This window comes from Mauremys reevesii, linkage group 8 (assembly GCF_016161935.1).
Source record: "Mauremys reevesii isolate NIE-2019 linkage group 8, ASM1616193v1, whole genome shotgun sequence".
NCBI lineage: Eukaryota > Metazoa > Chordata > Testudines > Geoemydidae > Mauremys > Mauremys reevesii.
In genome coordinates this window covers 108,453,434-108,468,227 of record NC_052630.1, presented here as the reverse complement: position 1 = coordinate 108,468,227, position 14,794 = coordinate 108,453,434, and the positions used below count along the sequence as shown (strand labels likewise).

The following is a 14,794-nucleotide window of genomic DNA, read 5'->3' as shown; positions in this document are numbered from 1 at the left end:
CATCCAGGAGCCTGTGCTGTCCAGTGCTTCCCCCCCGCCCCCTGCCCCCAGCTGTGTCTGTCCCTCTGGGAGCCAGTGTTGTTCCCCGTGCTGGCAGGTGCAGGGATCCTCGCCAAGAGCAGCTACAGGCATTGAGCTGGCCCCAAGCCGGGCAGGGGCTGGGGGCCGGTGGCTCTGCTGTGAGCAGCTCGTTCCTCCCTGCAGAGTCTGACGGTGGTTTTCCGGGAGCCGTTCCCCGTGCAGCCCCAGAATAGCGAGAGCCCTCTGCCACAGCTAGTGTCTACCTACCATCACCTCGAATCTGTCATCAACACGGCCTGCTTCAACCTCTGGACAGGGCTGCTCTAGCCAGGGGCCAGCACCTTCCAGCCAGACACACAGTGCCACACCCAGGAGCTGCCCTCCAGCAGGATCCCCCCAGCGCTGCTGGCAGCACGGGGGTCACGTGATGCACGAGTAATGGACAGAGTGGAGGGTGCATGGGGCTTGGCGGCGCCCCTGGACCTGCAGCTAGCCCAGACTCCCCAGAAGGGGTGGGCTGGGGGGTGTCCCCCCTTCTTGGGTAGGGGAGCTGCTGTTAAGGACACTCGTGTGTTTGACACTGAATGGATTTGAAATGGAGACCCAGGAACTTGGCACACCTGCCACAGCTAAACAGTTGCTGTCTCTGGGCCCAGAAACCTGGCATCCATGTATGCACAGCCCTGGGCTTGGCGACAGAGCTGCCTGGCATGCTGGGCTGGAGCCAGGCCAAGTCGCTGCAGGCCGTCACTTCGATGGGTGGAAGCAGGGTGGGGTTTCAGTGGTGGGCCAGCCGCAGGGCGGTGGGGGGTTACAAGGATGTACTGAAAGATGTCGCTGTCAAATAAATTGCCTCAGACCGTCCCGCTGCTGCCTGGCTCTCAGCTTGGTGCTGCAGGGGACGGGGGGGGGGGGGGGGTCCCAGCCTTGCCCATGGCCTTCCCAAGCCTACATGGCCCCCTACCCTCTCCCCCAAGCACACTGGGGAGGCAGAACTAAGCCCCCCACCGGACAGCGTTCTCCTGGCTGCTGAGCGTGGGGAGGAGTCGGGAACAGTGGGGCAAAGTGTTGGGAGTCCTGTGGCGGTGGGGCTGCGTGGGGGCCGCTCACCGGCCGAGCAGGGCTGCAGGGAGGGCAGAGCATGTCCTGAAGGACTCCGAGGCCCTTGGCTGTCACCGCACCGTCCTTCCGGCACTTGGCTCTGGGCGTTCTGTAGGTTGGCCTCCCTTTGCCCCACCAGCCTTTGAGCCCATTGGTCTGGTGTGGGTGTGTGTGTGGGGGGGGGGTCTCCTGGGTGCCATCCAGGGAGCAGCTGCTCCCTGCCCCTTCTCTGAACCACCGTGCTCAGCAGGGAAAGTTACCAGTGCTGACTTCACCTTGTACTGTTGGGAGTCCCCTGCCCGAGGGCTGAGGCAGGCTCCAGGCAGGCAGCACGGGCCCAGTTATTCCTGTTGCCTTTAAAGGGCTGTAGCCACACCCAGAAGGGCTGGCGGCTTGTCTTGCGTAGATGGGCTGACAGCCCCGCCCTCTCGCAGGGTCGGCTGGTGCAGGAGCGACAGCCTTAGCCACCCCTCTGCAAGCCAGATCCTGCCTGGTGCCAGCGGCAGGGGGGGAAGGTGCTGGTTCCCCACTCCTTGCCAGCACCTGCGACCCCCAGCAGGGCCCAAGGGCCCAAATGAAATGCTCCCCGCCTGACCGGGGCAGGCTCCGCCAAGTACCTGCCCTTGCCCAGAGCTGCAAGGAGGCAGTTTTGGAGCCTCTCCAGGGAACAGCAGAGCCCTGGACCCAGACCTGCCCCATGGCTGGCCCCACTGCAGCTGCCTGCCCCTGCTCTGTGTGGGGCAGGGCACTCCTCCGGCTGCAGGCGGCCCTGCTCTCCTGTCCCAGCAGGCCTCAGGGAGCAGGTGTGTGTGCTGCTTGCTCTGCACTGGCCTGGCTGCTGGAGCTGGCACACTGGAGAGTCAAGGCAGCCTCCTGCGTAAGCAGGCAGTGTGAAGGGAGGGGCACTGGGGTGTGAACCCCCAAACAGACAGGGGAGTCAGTGCACAGGACAGCTGCTCCCTCCACATCTCAGCCATTTGCTCTTTATCCCAGCACCTGCGGCCTCCACCTCTCAGCTCCCCCCATTTAGTGGCACAAGCAGACTAACCAATTGCTTGGGGCCCTGAGTGGCGGGAAGGCCCCTATTTGCTTTTTATTAAAGAACTTGCCTGTCTTAGCAAGGGGAGGGTTACACATATTCCTGCGTAGGGCCCCCGCTGGCCTAACACCGGCGCTGCTGCCGGCCTCGGCTCTCCCAGTACGCGTGCAACCAGCCCAGTCCTTCCAGTGTGTCTCCTGCAACAAGAGCCAGATCCAGGGCTTTGAGAACAGGGCGGGAGCAGCTTCCCCTGCCTTGGAGCAGGGCAGGGCTGGTACCCTCGAGGGAGCAGTAGCTACAGCCCAGTTCCCGCCAGGTGAGTCCTGCAACACACCCTCCCCTAACGCATGTTCCTCCCCCTAGGAGCCCTGCTCCAGCACCCACTGTCTGAGCCACAGTGGGCAGCCCCCTCCCAGCCCGGCAGTGCCTGCCCCTGGCAGGGGCACAGCTCCCAGGCCCTGGCTCCGTCCACCCCCCCCTTCCCTGCCCACTGGGGTGGAGCTCGCTGGGCAGAGCCTGGCTCCACTCCAGTGTGTGCTGGGGTCCCTGCACTCCAGCCCCACCCACCTTGCGGGGTGTATTCGCAGCCCACGCAGCCCTCGTAGCCGAGCGACTCCAGCAGCTGGAACAGGTAGGGGAAGTTCACCTCGCCTGGGCTGTCAGGTTCATGCCGACCAGGCACCTGCCCGACCTGGATGTGACCTGGGGGTGGAACCAGCATCTCCTCAGGGTGTCCAGGGCATCGCTGTAGTGGGCACAGCCCTGAGCTCCGATCCGCAGGGGGGCACAGCCCCTAACCCAAGCGTCCTGCCCCCACCCAATGGTATGAGGCAGCCCTTCCTTCCCAGGGGCCAGGCCTCCCCTCCAGCCCTTGACTCAAACCTCCCACCCCATGGCCTAGGCCCAGTGCCTTCCCCACCATGCTTGGGGCAGAGCCCTGGCCCTCACCAATGAGCGGGAAGTACATCTCCAGGTTCCGTGTCAGGTTCCCATCCATGATCTGGCAGTGGAAAATGTCCTGCAGGAACCAGAACTGCAGTTCAGGGTCTGGGGCAAGGCTGCAGCTGCGGCTGCAGGGACTGACTGCGCCTCCTGGCATGCCCAGGGGGGTCACCGCACAGCTGGCCGGCAGCAGAGACCTAGTGCCTGAGACGTGTCTGAGACCCTCCCCGCCCCTCGCTGCACACAGCACAACGCTCCCTGGGGCCCACGCTGCCTCCTGCTGGCTGGGGAATGGTGGGGGCACGGCACCATCACTGACCCCCTGCTGGCCATGCCAGCAGGCTCCTCTGAACTGCTGGGGTCAGGTTTACCTACCTGCTGCACCCCGTGGCTGGCACCCCTGGCACCAGGGGCTGGGAACTTACTCTACTGTAAAGGAAACGGGGCCGGGTGCTACAGAAACCACCAAGCCACAGCTACTCACCAGCTGCAGCCGGAGGTTGGGCCTCCCCACCTTCTCCAGAATGGCTGCAGCTGTGGGGGGAAGAGGCAGGTCAGTCACAGCAGGGGCCCTGCAGCACGAGCGCCCAGCTCCCCTCGGCTCGGTCGGGCAGTCAGAGTGCAGCAGGGCCCCCTTACCTTGGTGAGGGGTGGTCAGGAAGTAGCGGGGGTCGGTGATGCGGCTGTTCATAGGCTCCAGCAGGCCTGTCATGTCCTCCTGCAAAGCCACATGTGAGCCCCTGGGCGCCTGTCCCCGCAACGCCTGTATCCCATTGCTGGCAGGGCAGGGCAGGGCAGCCATGGCTCCCTGCAACCTCACCTCCCTCCCCAGCCACCCTTCTCCTCCAGCTGGTGCTGGTGTCCCACGCAGGGGCTGCTCCTCGTGGACTGTGTGGCCCCATGCTCCCCCGGGGAGTCTCTGCCTATCCCTCTCATGTATCAGAGGGGGAGCCGTGTTAGTCTGGTTCTGTAGAAGCAGCAAAGAATCCTGTGGCACCTTATAGACTAACAGACGTTTTGCAGCATAACAGCACCTCCTTTATCAGCCTCTTTGATTATAATGTCAGGATGGTTTCTGAGGCTGTGGATGGCATTGCGTTCTGCACGACTTAGGTTGTGAGGCAAGCGATGTTGTTTTTCCACAATTTCTGCCTGTGCACGTCGGCGGAAGCATTCAATGTATAGGTCCAAACTGTCATTTCGACCCTCAGGAGGAGTCCATGTGGAGTTCTTCTTCTTGTGCTGTTGGTGGGAGGGTAACTGTGTATCCGTGCGCTGTTCAGTGTTGTCCTGGAAGTATTCTTTGAGTCGGAGACGGCGAAAGTAGGCTTCCAGATCACCGCAGAACTGTATCATGTTGGTGGGGGTGGCAGGGCAGAGAGTCCCCGAGATAGGACAGACTGTTCTTCTGGCCTGAGTGTGTGGCTGGATAGATAGATAGTCCACATGGACTCCTCCTGAGGGTCGAAATGACAGTCGGGACCTATACATTGAATGCTTCCGCCGACGTGCACAGGCAGAAATTGTGGAAAAACAACATCGCTTGCCTCACAACCTAAGTCGTGCAGAACGCAATGCCATCCACAGCCTCAGAAACCATCCTGACATTATAATCAAAGTGGCTGATAAAGGAGGTGCTGTTATGCTGCAAAACGTCTGTTAGTCTATAAGGTGCCACAGGATTCTTTGCTGCTTCTACAGAACCAGACTGACACGGCTACCCCTCTGATACTTGACACCATGCAAGGCACTGCATTCAGCCGTATGGAGTGGAAATCCATCAACCTCATGAAGAAACTTGCACAAATACAGACAGATATCATCTTTCTTTCCAAATGCAAACGGATGGACATCATACCTAATGGACTAAAGGTAAAAAATCCACTACTCTCTACATACTACACAGACCACAGTGAGAGATTATGCCATACTCTATCTAAGAAACTGAGGAACCACCTGATCAGCCTCCTATACAGCAAACAGGAAAACATCAAAAAAGAGCTCTCCAACCTAGAGACTCTCATCAATAACCAAACTTCCATACAAACGGACTTCACTAAAATAAGACAGGAGATCTACATTACCCACTTCACCTCTCTAAAAAGGAAAAAGGACTGTAAGCTGTCTAAACTCCTACCTGCTACATGGGGCCACAACCGTGATACCCCTAACCCACCCAGCAATATCGTCAATCTATCCAGCCACACACTCAGCCCAGAAGAACAGTCTGTCCTATCTCGGGGACTCTCTGCCCTGCCACCCCCACCAACATGATACAGTTCTGCGGTGATCTGGAAGCCTACTTTCGCCGTCTCCGACTCAAAGAATACTTCCAGGACAACACTGAACAGCGCACGGATACACAGTTACCCTCCCACCAACAGCACAAGAAGAAGAACTCCACATGGACTCCTCCTGAGGGTCGAAATGACAGTTTGGACCTATACATTGAATGCTTCCGCCGACGTGCACAGGCAGAAATTGTGGAAAAACAACATCGCTTGCCTCACAACCTAAGTCGTGCAGAACGCAATGCCATCCACAGCCTCAGAAACCATCCTGACATTATAATCAAAGAGGCTGATAAAGGAGGTGCTGTTATGCTGCAAAACGTCTGTTAGTCTATAAGGTGCCACAGGATTCTTTGCTGCTTCTATCCCTCTCATGGTGCAGGAAAGTCCCGGGGGGGCACAGCTGCCTCCTAGTGTCCCCCTCATACCTGGGCCAGGATGTCAGCAGCATATCTGAGGTTCTCGATGAAGGTGGCTTCCATCTCCAGAGCCATTGCTGCCCGCTCGGTGCCCGCAGGGACCCGCCCAGCCATGAGATGGATCCTGCAGACAGAGCCAGGTCAGAGCCCACGGGCAGGAGCTGAGCTGCTCACAGGGCACAGAAGCCTGACTGCGCATGGGATGGGAGCAGAGATGGAGGATGCAGCAAACCGCTCCAAGTGCCCAGTGCAGGAGGGGTGAAGGGAACAGCAGCTGCAGCACCACCAGGGCACAGGCCCTAGGGCACTTGCCCTCCTGCAGCGGCTGAGGCACCGGCCCAGGCCACCCCGGATGGGGGGAGGTGGGGTACCACTCCCTCTGAGGGGGAGATCCAGGGGCCCTCGGCAGCATTGCCTCAGGTTGGGCAGGAGGAGGTGGGCTTTGATCCCCCACCCCCCGCCTACAGGCCAGCACTCACCCCTTGGGAGGGGTCTCTACCCCTCAGCATGCCAGCACTCCCCAGCCCTGGGGGGGCTGCAGCCACAGGTGCCTTCCAACCAGAGACCACCTCCGCAGTGGGGGAACGGTGTGTGGAATCTAAAGGCTAGAGAACCTCAACCCTCACCCAGAAGAAGGACACTGCACTCAGATCTCCATGTCCAGGGGGACGGGGATGCCACCCACCCGGATACCACACAGCGTGCACAGACAGCACACTCCTCCTTGGCTGCTCATGCTTTCACCTACAGGCTGAGCAGGGGGAGAGTATTTCTGCTGGGATCCCAGCTGAGCTGGAGTTGGTGTGCAGCCAGGTGTCCCCCTCGGTGATTTACACACTGGCAGCCAGGGGTCCATGGCTGTGGGTGTGCGAATCACCAAGGGGCCCTCATGGGAGAGGAACAGGGTCAGGCCCCTGGGAACAAGTCACTGGAATGCCAGGATCTACAAGTGGCTGGCAGGGCAAATGCTGGGGAAGGACACGGCCCAGGGCTGCCACGCCCACAAAGGAGCTACAATCACGCAGGGCCAAGAACAGGTGCTCCAGAAATGCCCTTTCTACAAGCTGCTTGAACAGACTTGTGCAACGGAGGCCACCACTGAACCCCAGCACAGGGTTCTGCAATTTGGAGCAACCGCAGGCCCCAACCCCGGGATTTCCCCTGGACAGCCCAGAGAACCAGGTGCTGGAGACAGCAGCCAAACCCAGGGGGAGAGAGCTGCGGTGTGGTGCTCTCACGCTGCTGTATGTAATACAACAAACAAACAGGGATTTGAACAACTTTCCTCCACAGACATGGCCCCCGCCCCCTCTCCTCGTGTTTCCCCAGCCCTCGCTGTGGGGTCCTGTCTGAGTTCTTGGGGCAGCTGATCAGCCCAGGCCTAGGTCAAGATCGGCATGGCTGGTCGTAGCACTACTGCAAGAGACTCGTCCATTGCAAGGCCGGAAGGGCCCATTGTGATCATCTGAACCCTGCACACCATAGGCAAGAGACCTGTCCCCACGGCGCTCTGCCGGGTGTAACAAGAGAGCTGGGTGAGAGCCGCCTGCCCCCATCCCGCTCCGGGCGCTCGCAACCGGCGCACTGACTGATCCATGGCGCTCTGCCGGGTGTAACGCTGCCGCAGTGAGCTGGGTGAGAGCCGCCTGCCCCCATCCCGCTCCGGGCGCTCGCGACCGGCGCACCGACTGATCCATGGCGCTCTGCCGGGTGTAACGCTGCCGCAGCGAGCTGGGTGAGAGCTGCCTGCCCCCATCCTGCTCCGGGCGCTCGCAACCGGCGCACTGACTGATCCATGGTGCTCTGCCGGGTGTAACGCTGCCGCAGCGAGCTGGGTGAGAGCCGCCTGCCCCCATCCCGCTCTGGGCGCTCGCAACCGGCGCACCGACTGATCCATGGCGCTCTGCCGGGTGTAACAAGAGAGCTGGGTGAGAGCTGCCTGCCCCCATCCTGCTCCGGGCGCTCGCGACCGGCGCACCGACTGATCCATGGCGCTCTGCCGGGTGTAACGCTGCCGCAGCGAGCTGGGTGAGAGCCGCCTGCCCCCATCCCGCTCCGGGCGCTCGCGACCGGCGCACCGACTGACCCATGGCGCTCTGCCGGGTGTAACGCTGCCGCAGCGAGCTGGGTGAGAGCCGCCTGCCCCCATCCCAGGACTTAGCTGGAACTGACCACGCTCGACACTGCCTTGTCTCCCCCCAGCCCACCTGTCCATGGCTGCTAGCAGCCCCTCCCCTATGCCAGCACCCCGGGGCCATTGCCAGGGGCTGGGAGCGGAGCCTGGGCTGAGCTGTGGGCATGGGAGGAGCCCGGGCTGCCTAGCAGGGTCTGGTGGGTCGGGACCGAGGCGCAGGAGCAGGGGTGGGGGGCCCCAGCGTGTCTGGCTGTGGCTGCCTCTCCCTCCATCGCCCCTGGCTGGAGAATCCCAGCTCCCACGGCGAGTAAAGTGCCACCCATGATCTCGCCCTCCCTGTCTGTCGCCAAGACCCAGCTCTTTCCCCGGCCCATCCCCTGGCCAGGGCGGGAGGGCTGGGCTGGTTCCCTACCTTGGGCAGCCCAGGGTCTTTGCGTACTTCACGGCCAGGGCCAGGCCTTCCCGGAACGCGGCCTGGCGGCCAGGCACAGCACCCAGCCCCTTCTCGCCCTTGTCCTCGTCCCCTAGGGAGAGCAGCCAGCACCGCCCGGGTTAGAGGCAGGAGCGACCCCGACCCCGACCCCTGCCCAGCCAGCCAGGGACCGGGACACCTGCGCCCACGTGGGAGGGGCTGGCTCCAGGGCCCCGCACCTGGGCAGTCAGTGCCCACTTCTGGCCATAAGCTGGGGGCTGCAGCCCCCCAGGCGCCGAGACGCCATCCAGGGGGCCAGGGCCCGAGGAGATGGCTCCTAGACAGCCGCCGTCAGGCAGTAGCAGACTATGGGGGGCCCGGACCCGGGGGGGTACGTGGCCGGGGGGGTTCGGGGCCCGGACCCAGGGGGTTCGGGGCACGGGTCGGTACCTGGCCGGGGGAGGGGGTTCGGGGCCCGGGTCGGTACCTGGCAGGGGGTTCGGGGCCCGGACCCGGGGGGGTACCTGGCCGGGGTTCGGGGCCCGGTGGGTACCTGGCCGGGGTTCGGGGCCCGGTGGGTACCTGGCCGGGGTCCGGGGCCCGGACCCGGGGTACCTGGCCGGGGTTCGGGCCCGGACCCGGGGGTACCTGGCCGGGGTTCGGGCCCAGACCCGGGGTTCGGGCCCGGACCCGGTACCTGGCCGGGGAGGGGTTCGGGCCCGGGCCCGGTGGGGTCCGGGACCCGGGCCCGGGGTTCAGGGCCCAGACCCGGGGGTACCTGGCCGGGGTCAGGGCCCGGACCCGGGGGTACCTGGCCGGGGTTCAGGGCCCGGTGGGTACCTGGCCGGGGGTTCGGGGCCTGGACCCGGGTGGGTACCTGGCCGGGGTCCGGGGGCCGTTCGGGGCCCGGTACCTGGCGGGGGTTCGGGGCCCGGGTCGGTACCTGGCGGGGGTTCGGGGCCCGGGCCCGGGGTTCGGGGCCCGGACCCGGGGGGGTACCTGGCCGGGGGGGGGTCCGGGGGGCCGTTCGGGGCCCGGTACCTGGCGGGGGTTCAGGGCCCGGGTCGGTACCTGGCGGGGTTCAGGGCCCGGGCCCGGGGTTCGGGGCCCGGACCCGGGGGTACCTGGCCGGGGTCCGGGGGCCGTTCGGGGCCCGGTACCTGGCGGGGTGTTGATCAGCACCACCTCCAGCCCGGCCCGGTCCGCAGCCCCGCGCAGCAGCGCCGGGCACCAGCCGTAGGGCCCGGGCACCTCGGCCGCGCGGAACCCGGCCCGGGCCGCCGCCTCCAGCCGCTCGGGCAGCGCCGGGCGCTCGAGGAAGAGCCAGTCCAGGTTCGCGGCGAAGCGCAGCGGGGCCATGGCGAGCCTGGGGGCGGGGCCTGGGCGGGGCCATGGGGAAGCTGGGGTGGGCGGGGCCAGTGGAGCGGGGGCGGGGCCTTGCCGGAGAGCGGGGCCGGTGGCCTGGGGGCGGGGCCTGGGCGGGGGCGGGGCCTAGGCATTTGCCACGTGCTCGCAGCTGGGCGCTGGGGGCGCTGGAGCAGAGCAGGGGAGCCCGGGTCTCTGCCAGGCCCAGCCAGGGCCGCCCAGAGGATTCAGGGAGCCTGGGGTCTTCCCGCCACCGAATTGCTGCCGAAGACCCAGTGCATCCAGACCTCCCCGTGCACCGCCCTGACCTCCCCGTGCACCGCCCTGACCTCCCGGTGCACTATGGCTGACCGCCCCGTGCACCGCCCGGACCTCTCCGTGCACCGCCCTGACCTCCCCGTGCACTATGGCTGACCTCCCCGTGCACCGCCCTGACCTCCCCGTGCACTATGGCTGACCTCCCCGTGCACTATGGCTGCCCTCCCCGTGCATCGCGCTGACCTCCCCGTGCACTATGGCTGACCTCTCCGTGCACCGCCCTGACCTCCCCGTGCACTATGGCTGACCTCCCCGTGCATCGCGCTGACCTCCCCGTGCACTATGGCTGACCTCCCCGTGCACCGCCCTGACCTCCCCGTGCACTATGGCTGACCTCCCCGTGCACCGCCCTGACCTCTCCGTGCACCGCCCTGACCTCCCCGTGCACTATGGCTGACCTCCCCGTGCACCGCCCTGACCTCCCCGTGCACCGCCCTGACCTCCCCGTGCACTATGGCTGACCTCCCCGTGCACTATGGCTGACCTCCCCATGCATCGCGCTGACCTCTCCGTGCACCGCCCTGACCTCCCTGTGCACTATGGCTGACATCCCCATGCATCGCCCTGACCTCCCCGTGCACCGCTCTGACCTCCCCGTGCACTAGGTCTGACCTAACGGGACAGCTGCATCCCTACCCCTCGGCTGGGCTTGCATGGCTCGTTAGGTGTGTTCTTGCTCTTGTCACTTACTGAGCCAGCGCCTGAAGCCTGCTGGGCACTGTACAGAGGGAGCCATGGCAGAGCCCCTGCCTACAGACCTCCCAGGCTTTTTTTCGCAAAAGTGAGTGGGGGGGTGGGGGGGTCTAAGGCACCACACTTGTCTCTATCTTGCCAGGACACGGCAATGAGAGCTGGCTCTCAGCTCCAGCCAGGCTGCGCTCCCTGCACTCAGAGCCCCACCACTGGTCTCTGCAGCCCCCGCCCCTCCAGATCCCTCCACAACACCCACAGCTGCCCCACCCAGCGCCTGCTGCTGCTGTTTTCTCTGGGGTCTGCTTACTGCACTTTCTGCATGAGCTCAGCGGTGGCGATATCTGACTGAAGCGCCTGATCCTGTGGGTGCTGCGCACTCTCCAGGCCTAGCAATGGGGACCGAGCATGTTCTGCACTATGCAGAATTGTGCCTGTCACAAACCAATCCATCCAGGATGACCTGTGTGCACTCAGGCCCTTCCCCTGCCCTGCCCTGCCTTGCCGATGCCTGCTGGGGTTTGCATTGAGCATGCAGCTCTGCAGCAGAGGGGTGCTGCACAGTGTACATTTGTTTTGACATGATAAAATAATCTGTGCTGATGATTAAATGCCATCAGCCTATGGATAGAGTTTATTGATACCAATGTAACTGGCTCATGTATCAAACTCCAAGCATCCCCTGACAACTTTCCATTTAATACCAGCATTCTCCAAGCTAATCATGCCCATAGCCCAGTCAGAAAATGGCCACAGGCATGAGGGTTAGCCATGCAACTTTCCCACACCCTGCGGCAGCTGGGTCAGCCCCCAGGCCCCAGGGTGTGTGCGTGAGAGGGATTGCTGGCCGGCTGCAAACCCCCAGGGTACGTGCACAGCCCCAGTGTGAAGTGGAATTTGCAGCAGAGACATTTATCCCAGGTGCAAACATCCCTAGTGTGGCTAAGAACATAAAAATGTAAGACTGGCAGGGTGACCAGATGTCCCGATTTTATAGGGACAGTCCTGATTTTTGGGTCTTTTTCTTATATAGGTTCCTATTACCTCCCACCCCGTGTCCCAATTTTTCACACTTGCTGTCTGGTCACCCCAAAGAATGGCCAGATTAGGTCAGATGAATGGTCCAACCAGCCCAGTGTCCTGTCTTCCAACAATGGCCAATACCAGGTGCTTCAGAGGGAATGAACAGAACAGGGCCATTATTGAGTAATCCATCCCCAGTCTCCAGTCCCAGCTTCTGGCAGTCAGAGCTTTAGGGACACTCAGAGCTTGGGGTGCAGCATCCCTGCCCATCCTGGCTAATTGCCAGTGATGACACTATCCTCCATGAATTTACCTGATCCATTTTCAACCCAATTATACATGTTTGGTGCCCTTCTCTGCACCTTGTCCTATTGTCATATATCTGTTCTGAGATGGGGCGACCAGAACTGCACAGGGTATTCCAGGGGTGGGTGTACCGTAGATTTATACAGTGATATTATGATATTTTCTGCCTTGTTATCTATCCCTCTCCTAATGGCTCCTAACATTCGTTCGCTTTCTTGACTGCCGCTGCACATTGAGTGGATGTTTTCAGAGAACTAACCACAATGACTCCAAGATCTTTCGTGAGTGGTAACAGCTAATTTAGACCCCATCAGTTTGTATGGATAGTTGGGGTTATGTTTTCCAATGTGCATTACTTTGCATTTATCAACAGTGAATTTCATCTGCCATTTTGTTGTCCAGTCACCCAGTTTTGTGCGATCCCTTTGTAACTCTTCGCTGTCTGCTTTGGACTTAATCCTGAGTAATTTAGTATCATCTGCAAACTTTGCCACCTCATTGTTTATCTGTTTCCAGCTCATTTATGAATATGTTGACCAGCTCCGGTCACCGTGCAGACACCTGGGGGACACTGCTATGTACCTGGCTCTCTCCCCTGTGAAAACCGGCCGTTTCTAACTGCCCTTTGGGGGGTTTGGCTGGGGGGACTAATGCTGAATCGAGGGGACTCGTCTCTCAGAGTTCAGATTGAACTAAAAGATCCCACGATGCACTGGCCCAATTCCAGCTTGGCTCATTTCATTCTGCCTGTCTAAATCCCCCCTGCAGTCTCACTCGGATGCCGAATGTTTCACTTCCTGCCCTGATCGGTTGTACGATGGTGTTACGTGACTTTCGCCAACCCCACGTCTCCCTCTGAGGTGCCTGTGGAGAGCTTGTGCTGTGGGATGAACGGCTTTTTGGAAATGTAGGTGTAGCGAGGTGGCGTGGTCCGACAGGGAGGAACCAATCCCCGCCCCTTGGTGGGTGAAGCCAGGCCAGGCATGGCCCCCAGGCTGGAAGCAGAGGGGCCGGACAGGAAGTATAAGAGGCGGGGCCTCCAGTTCAGCTGGGAGGGAGCTGGATGCTGCTGTGGTCTCCTGAGCCAGGGACCGAGCTGTGCCACCCCTACCCGCAGAGGGCTACCCCGAGGAGCCGCCCCCCCGATGAGTACCCCGAGGAGCCGCCCCCCCGGCGAGTACCCCGAGGAGCCGCCCCCCCGGCGAGTACCCCGAGGAGCCGCCCCCCCCGATGAGTACCCCGAGGAGCCGCCCCCCCCGGTGAGTACCCCGAGGAGCTGCCCCCCTAGTGAATACCTTGAGGAGCTGCCGCCCGGTGAGTACCCCGAGGAGCTGCCGCCCGACGAGTACCCCGAGGAGCCGCCCCCCCCGATTAGTACCCCCAGGATCTGCCCCCCCGGCGAGTACCCCGAGGAGCTGCCCCCCGGCGAGTACCCCGAGGAGCTGCCCCCCCGCAGCAAATACCCTGAGGAGCTGCCCCCCGGCGAGTACCCCGAGGAGCTGCTGGAACTACCGGCATCTGAGAACCCCCAAGGAACTGAAGGCCCGTTAGCGACGAAGCCCGATGAACAGGTGGGGGTAGGTTTAGCCTAGGGACATCAGACATTAGTCTGGTTGGTTGCCAAAGTCTAGGTCAGCGTGTTTCAGTGGGATCCCCGCTGACTCAGGGGTGGGATTCGCTGCCACTGCCAGGGCTCTGGGCTGGGACCTGGTGGAATACAGTGAGTCCAGGTCCCCCTGCTGCCAGCCCCATCCCTGGGGTGGCTGCCTGCATTTGTCTACAGTCTGCACGGCTGGCGAGCTGGCTACAGGCCACTACAGGAGAACCTTGGAGTTGCCAACACCTCGGGAATGGAAGGTGTCCGGAACTCTGAACAAAGTGCCATTCGGGCTCCACACCTCCGAGCGAGGCTTCAGCAGCAGCAGAGCTCCCTCCTCAGCCCTGGCATGAGTTTGCAACCCTTGTCCCCCTCCCATATTGTGGGGGGGGGGGGCTTAAAAGCAGCGCATTCCCCCTCCCAGTGGAGGGGAGGAGGGGTGAAAGCGGTGCAGACCCCAGTGCTGCTCCTGCTCTGCTGGCTCTGGCAGCTGGTAGCCCTGGCATCTTGCTGCAAGTGGCTGCCCCGGGGGGTGGGGGTGGGCTGGGGACAGGCAGCCCAGATGTGCCTACCTTTAAGATGCAATACAGGCACATGTTGTGTGTCTGTGCTGCTGCCTGGCTGGTTACTTCTGGTTTCACTTGGTGGCCGGTTGACCAGTCAGTCCGTAACTCTGGTGTTTGTATCTCTGAGGTTCTGCTGTATTGCTCTGTCCCTTCCAGAGGGCTGGGGCCTGACTGCACTTGCTGCCTGCCTGTCCCAGCCAGGGGGCTGGGCTAAAGGGGCCAGGGCCCTAGACTCTTTACCGACTTACCGTGCTAACCTGCTGTTGATCAGCTCTCAGCTGCCAGGGGCTGCCTACATAGGGTTAATATTTGTGTCTCTCCTTAGAGCTGCATTTCACATGTGGCTGTCCGGCTGCAATAGTGTAGCTTTTTCTGGTGGTGGAGGAACCTACATAGCACTGTGTGTTCCAGCATTTGTGTTCCACGACTGTGTAATGAATGACCCTGTTGCAAATGCAGGCATCAGGGGGCTGAATGACGTTGCTGTGGGAACCTTCTCTCCAAAGTCCCTGAGTGTTCTGAGAGAATCTCAGCAAGGTTGCACTGTAGCCACCGCAGCCGGGACTTGGA

The 14,794-nt window shown here is 62.1% G+C and overlaps 2 protein-coding genes across 12 annotated transcripts in view; one reads left to right on the top strand and one right to left on the bottom strand.

Annotated features, from left to right (window-relative positions):
- SZT2 (SZT2 subunit of KICSTOR complex) overlaps positions 1 to 1,248 on the top strand; it is a 78,589-nt gene extending 77,341 nt beyond the window's left edge. For 4 of the 10 annotated variants that reach the window (XM_039486483.1, XM_039486488.1, XM_039486482.1 and 1 more), the window contains one exon: positions 205 to 1,248. In XM_039486483.1, the coding sequence (XP_039342417.1) occupies positions 205 to 348 (144 nt within the window). In that variant the 3' untranslated portion in view covers positions 349 to 1,248. The remainder of the gene's footprint in view (positions 1 to 204) is intronic. The other 6 variants (XM_039486486.1, XM_039486485.1, XM_039486487.1 and 3 more) reach the window with 2 other exon arrangements.
- Positions 1,249 to 2,170: 922 nt separating this feature from the next.
- On the bottom strand, positions 2,171 to 9,754 carry HYI (hydroxypyruvate isomerase (putative)). Of its 2 annotated transcripts, XM_039486493.1 has the most exons (8): positions 9,520 to 9,754; positions 8,360 to 8,471; positions 5,823 to 5,937; positions 3,743 to 3,821; positions 3,588 to 3,637; positions 3,110 to 3,179; positions 2,729 to 2,863; positions 2,171 to 2,358 (listed from the first exon to the last, which is right to left on the bottom strand). In XM_039486493.1, exons 1-8 carry the CDS (start codon positions 9,716 to 9,718, stop codon positions 2,285 to 2,287), a joined length of 834 nt encoding a protein of 277 aa, XP_039342427.1. In that variant the 5' UTR covers positions 9,719 to 9,754; the 3' UTR covers positions 2,171 to 2,284. The 2 variants fall into 2 exon arrangements, with proteins under 2 accessions (XP_039342427.1, XP_039342428.1); XM_039486494.1 differs by lacking the exon at positions 8,360 to 8,471.
- Positions 9,755 to 14,794: the final 5,040 nt, after the last annotated feature.

Excerpts from the sequence above, each read along its gene's own strand:
- HYI (XM_039486493.1), bottom strand. The coding sequence starts at position 9,718 with ATGGCCCCGCTGCGCTTCGCCGCGAACCTGGACTGGCTCTTCCTCGAG. Across the intron at positions 3,822-5,822 it reads CTGCTGACATCCTGGCCCAG|GAGGACATGACAGGCCTGCT; the intron begins GTATGAGGGGGA and ends GTGGCTTTGCAG. Across the intron at positions 3,638-3,742 it reads CCTGACCACCCCTCACCAAG|CTGCAGCCATTCTGGAGAAG; the intron begins GTAAGGGGGCCC and ends TTCCCCCCACAG.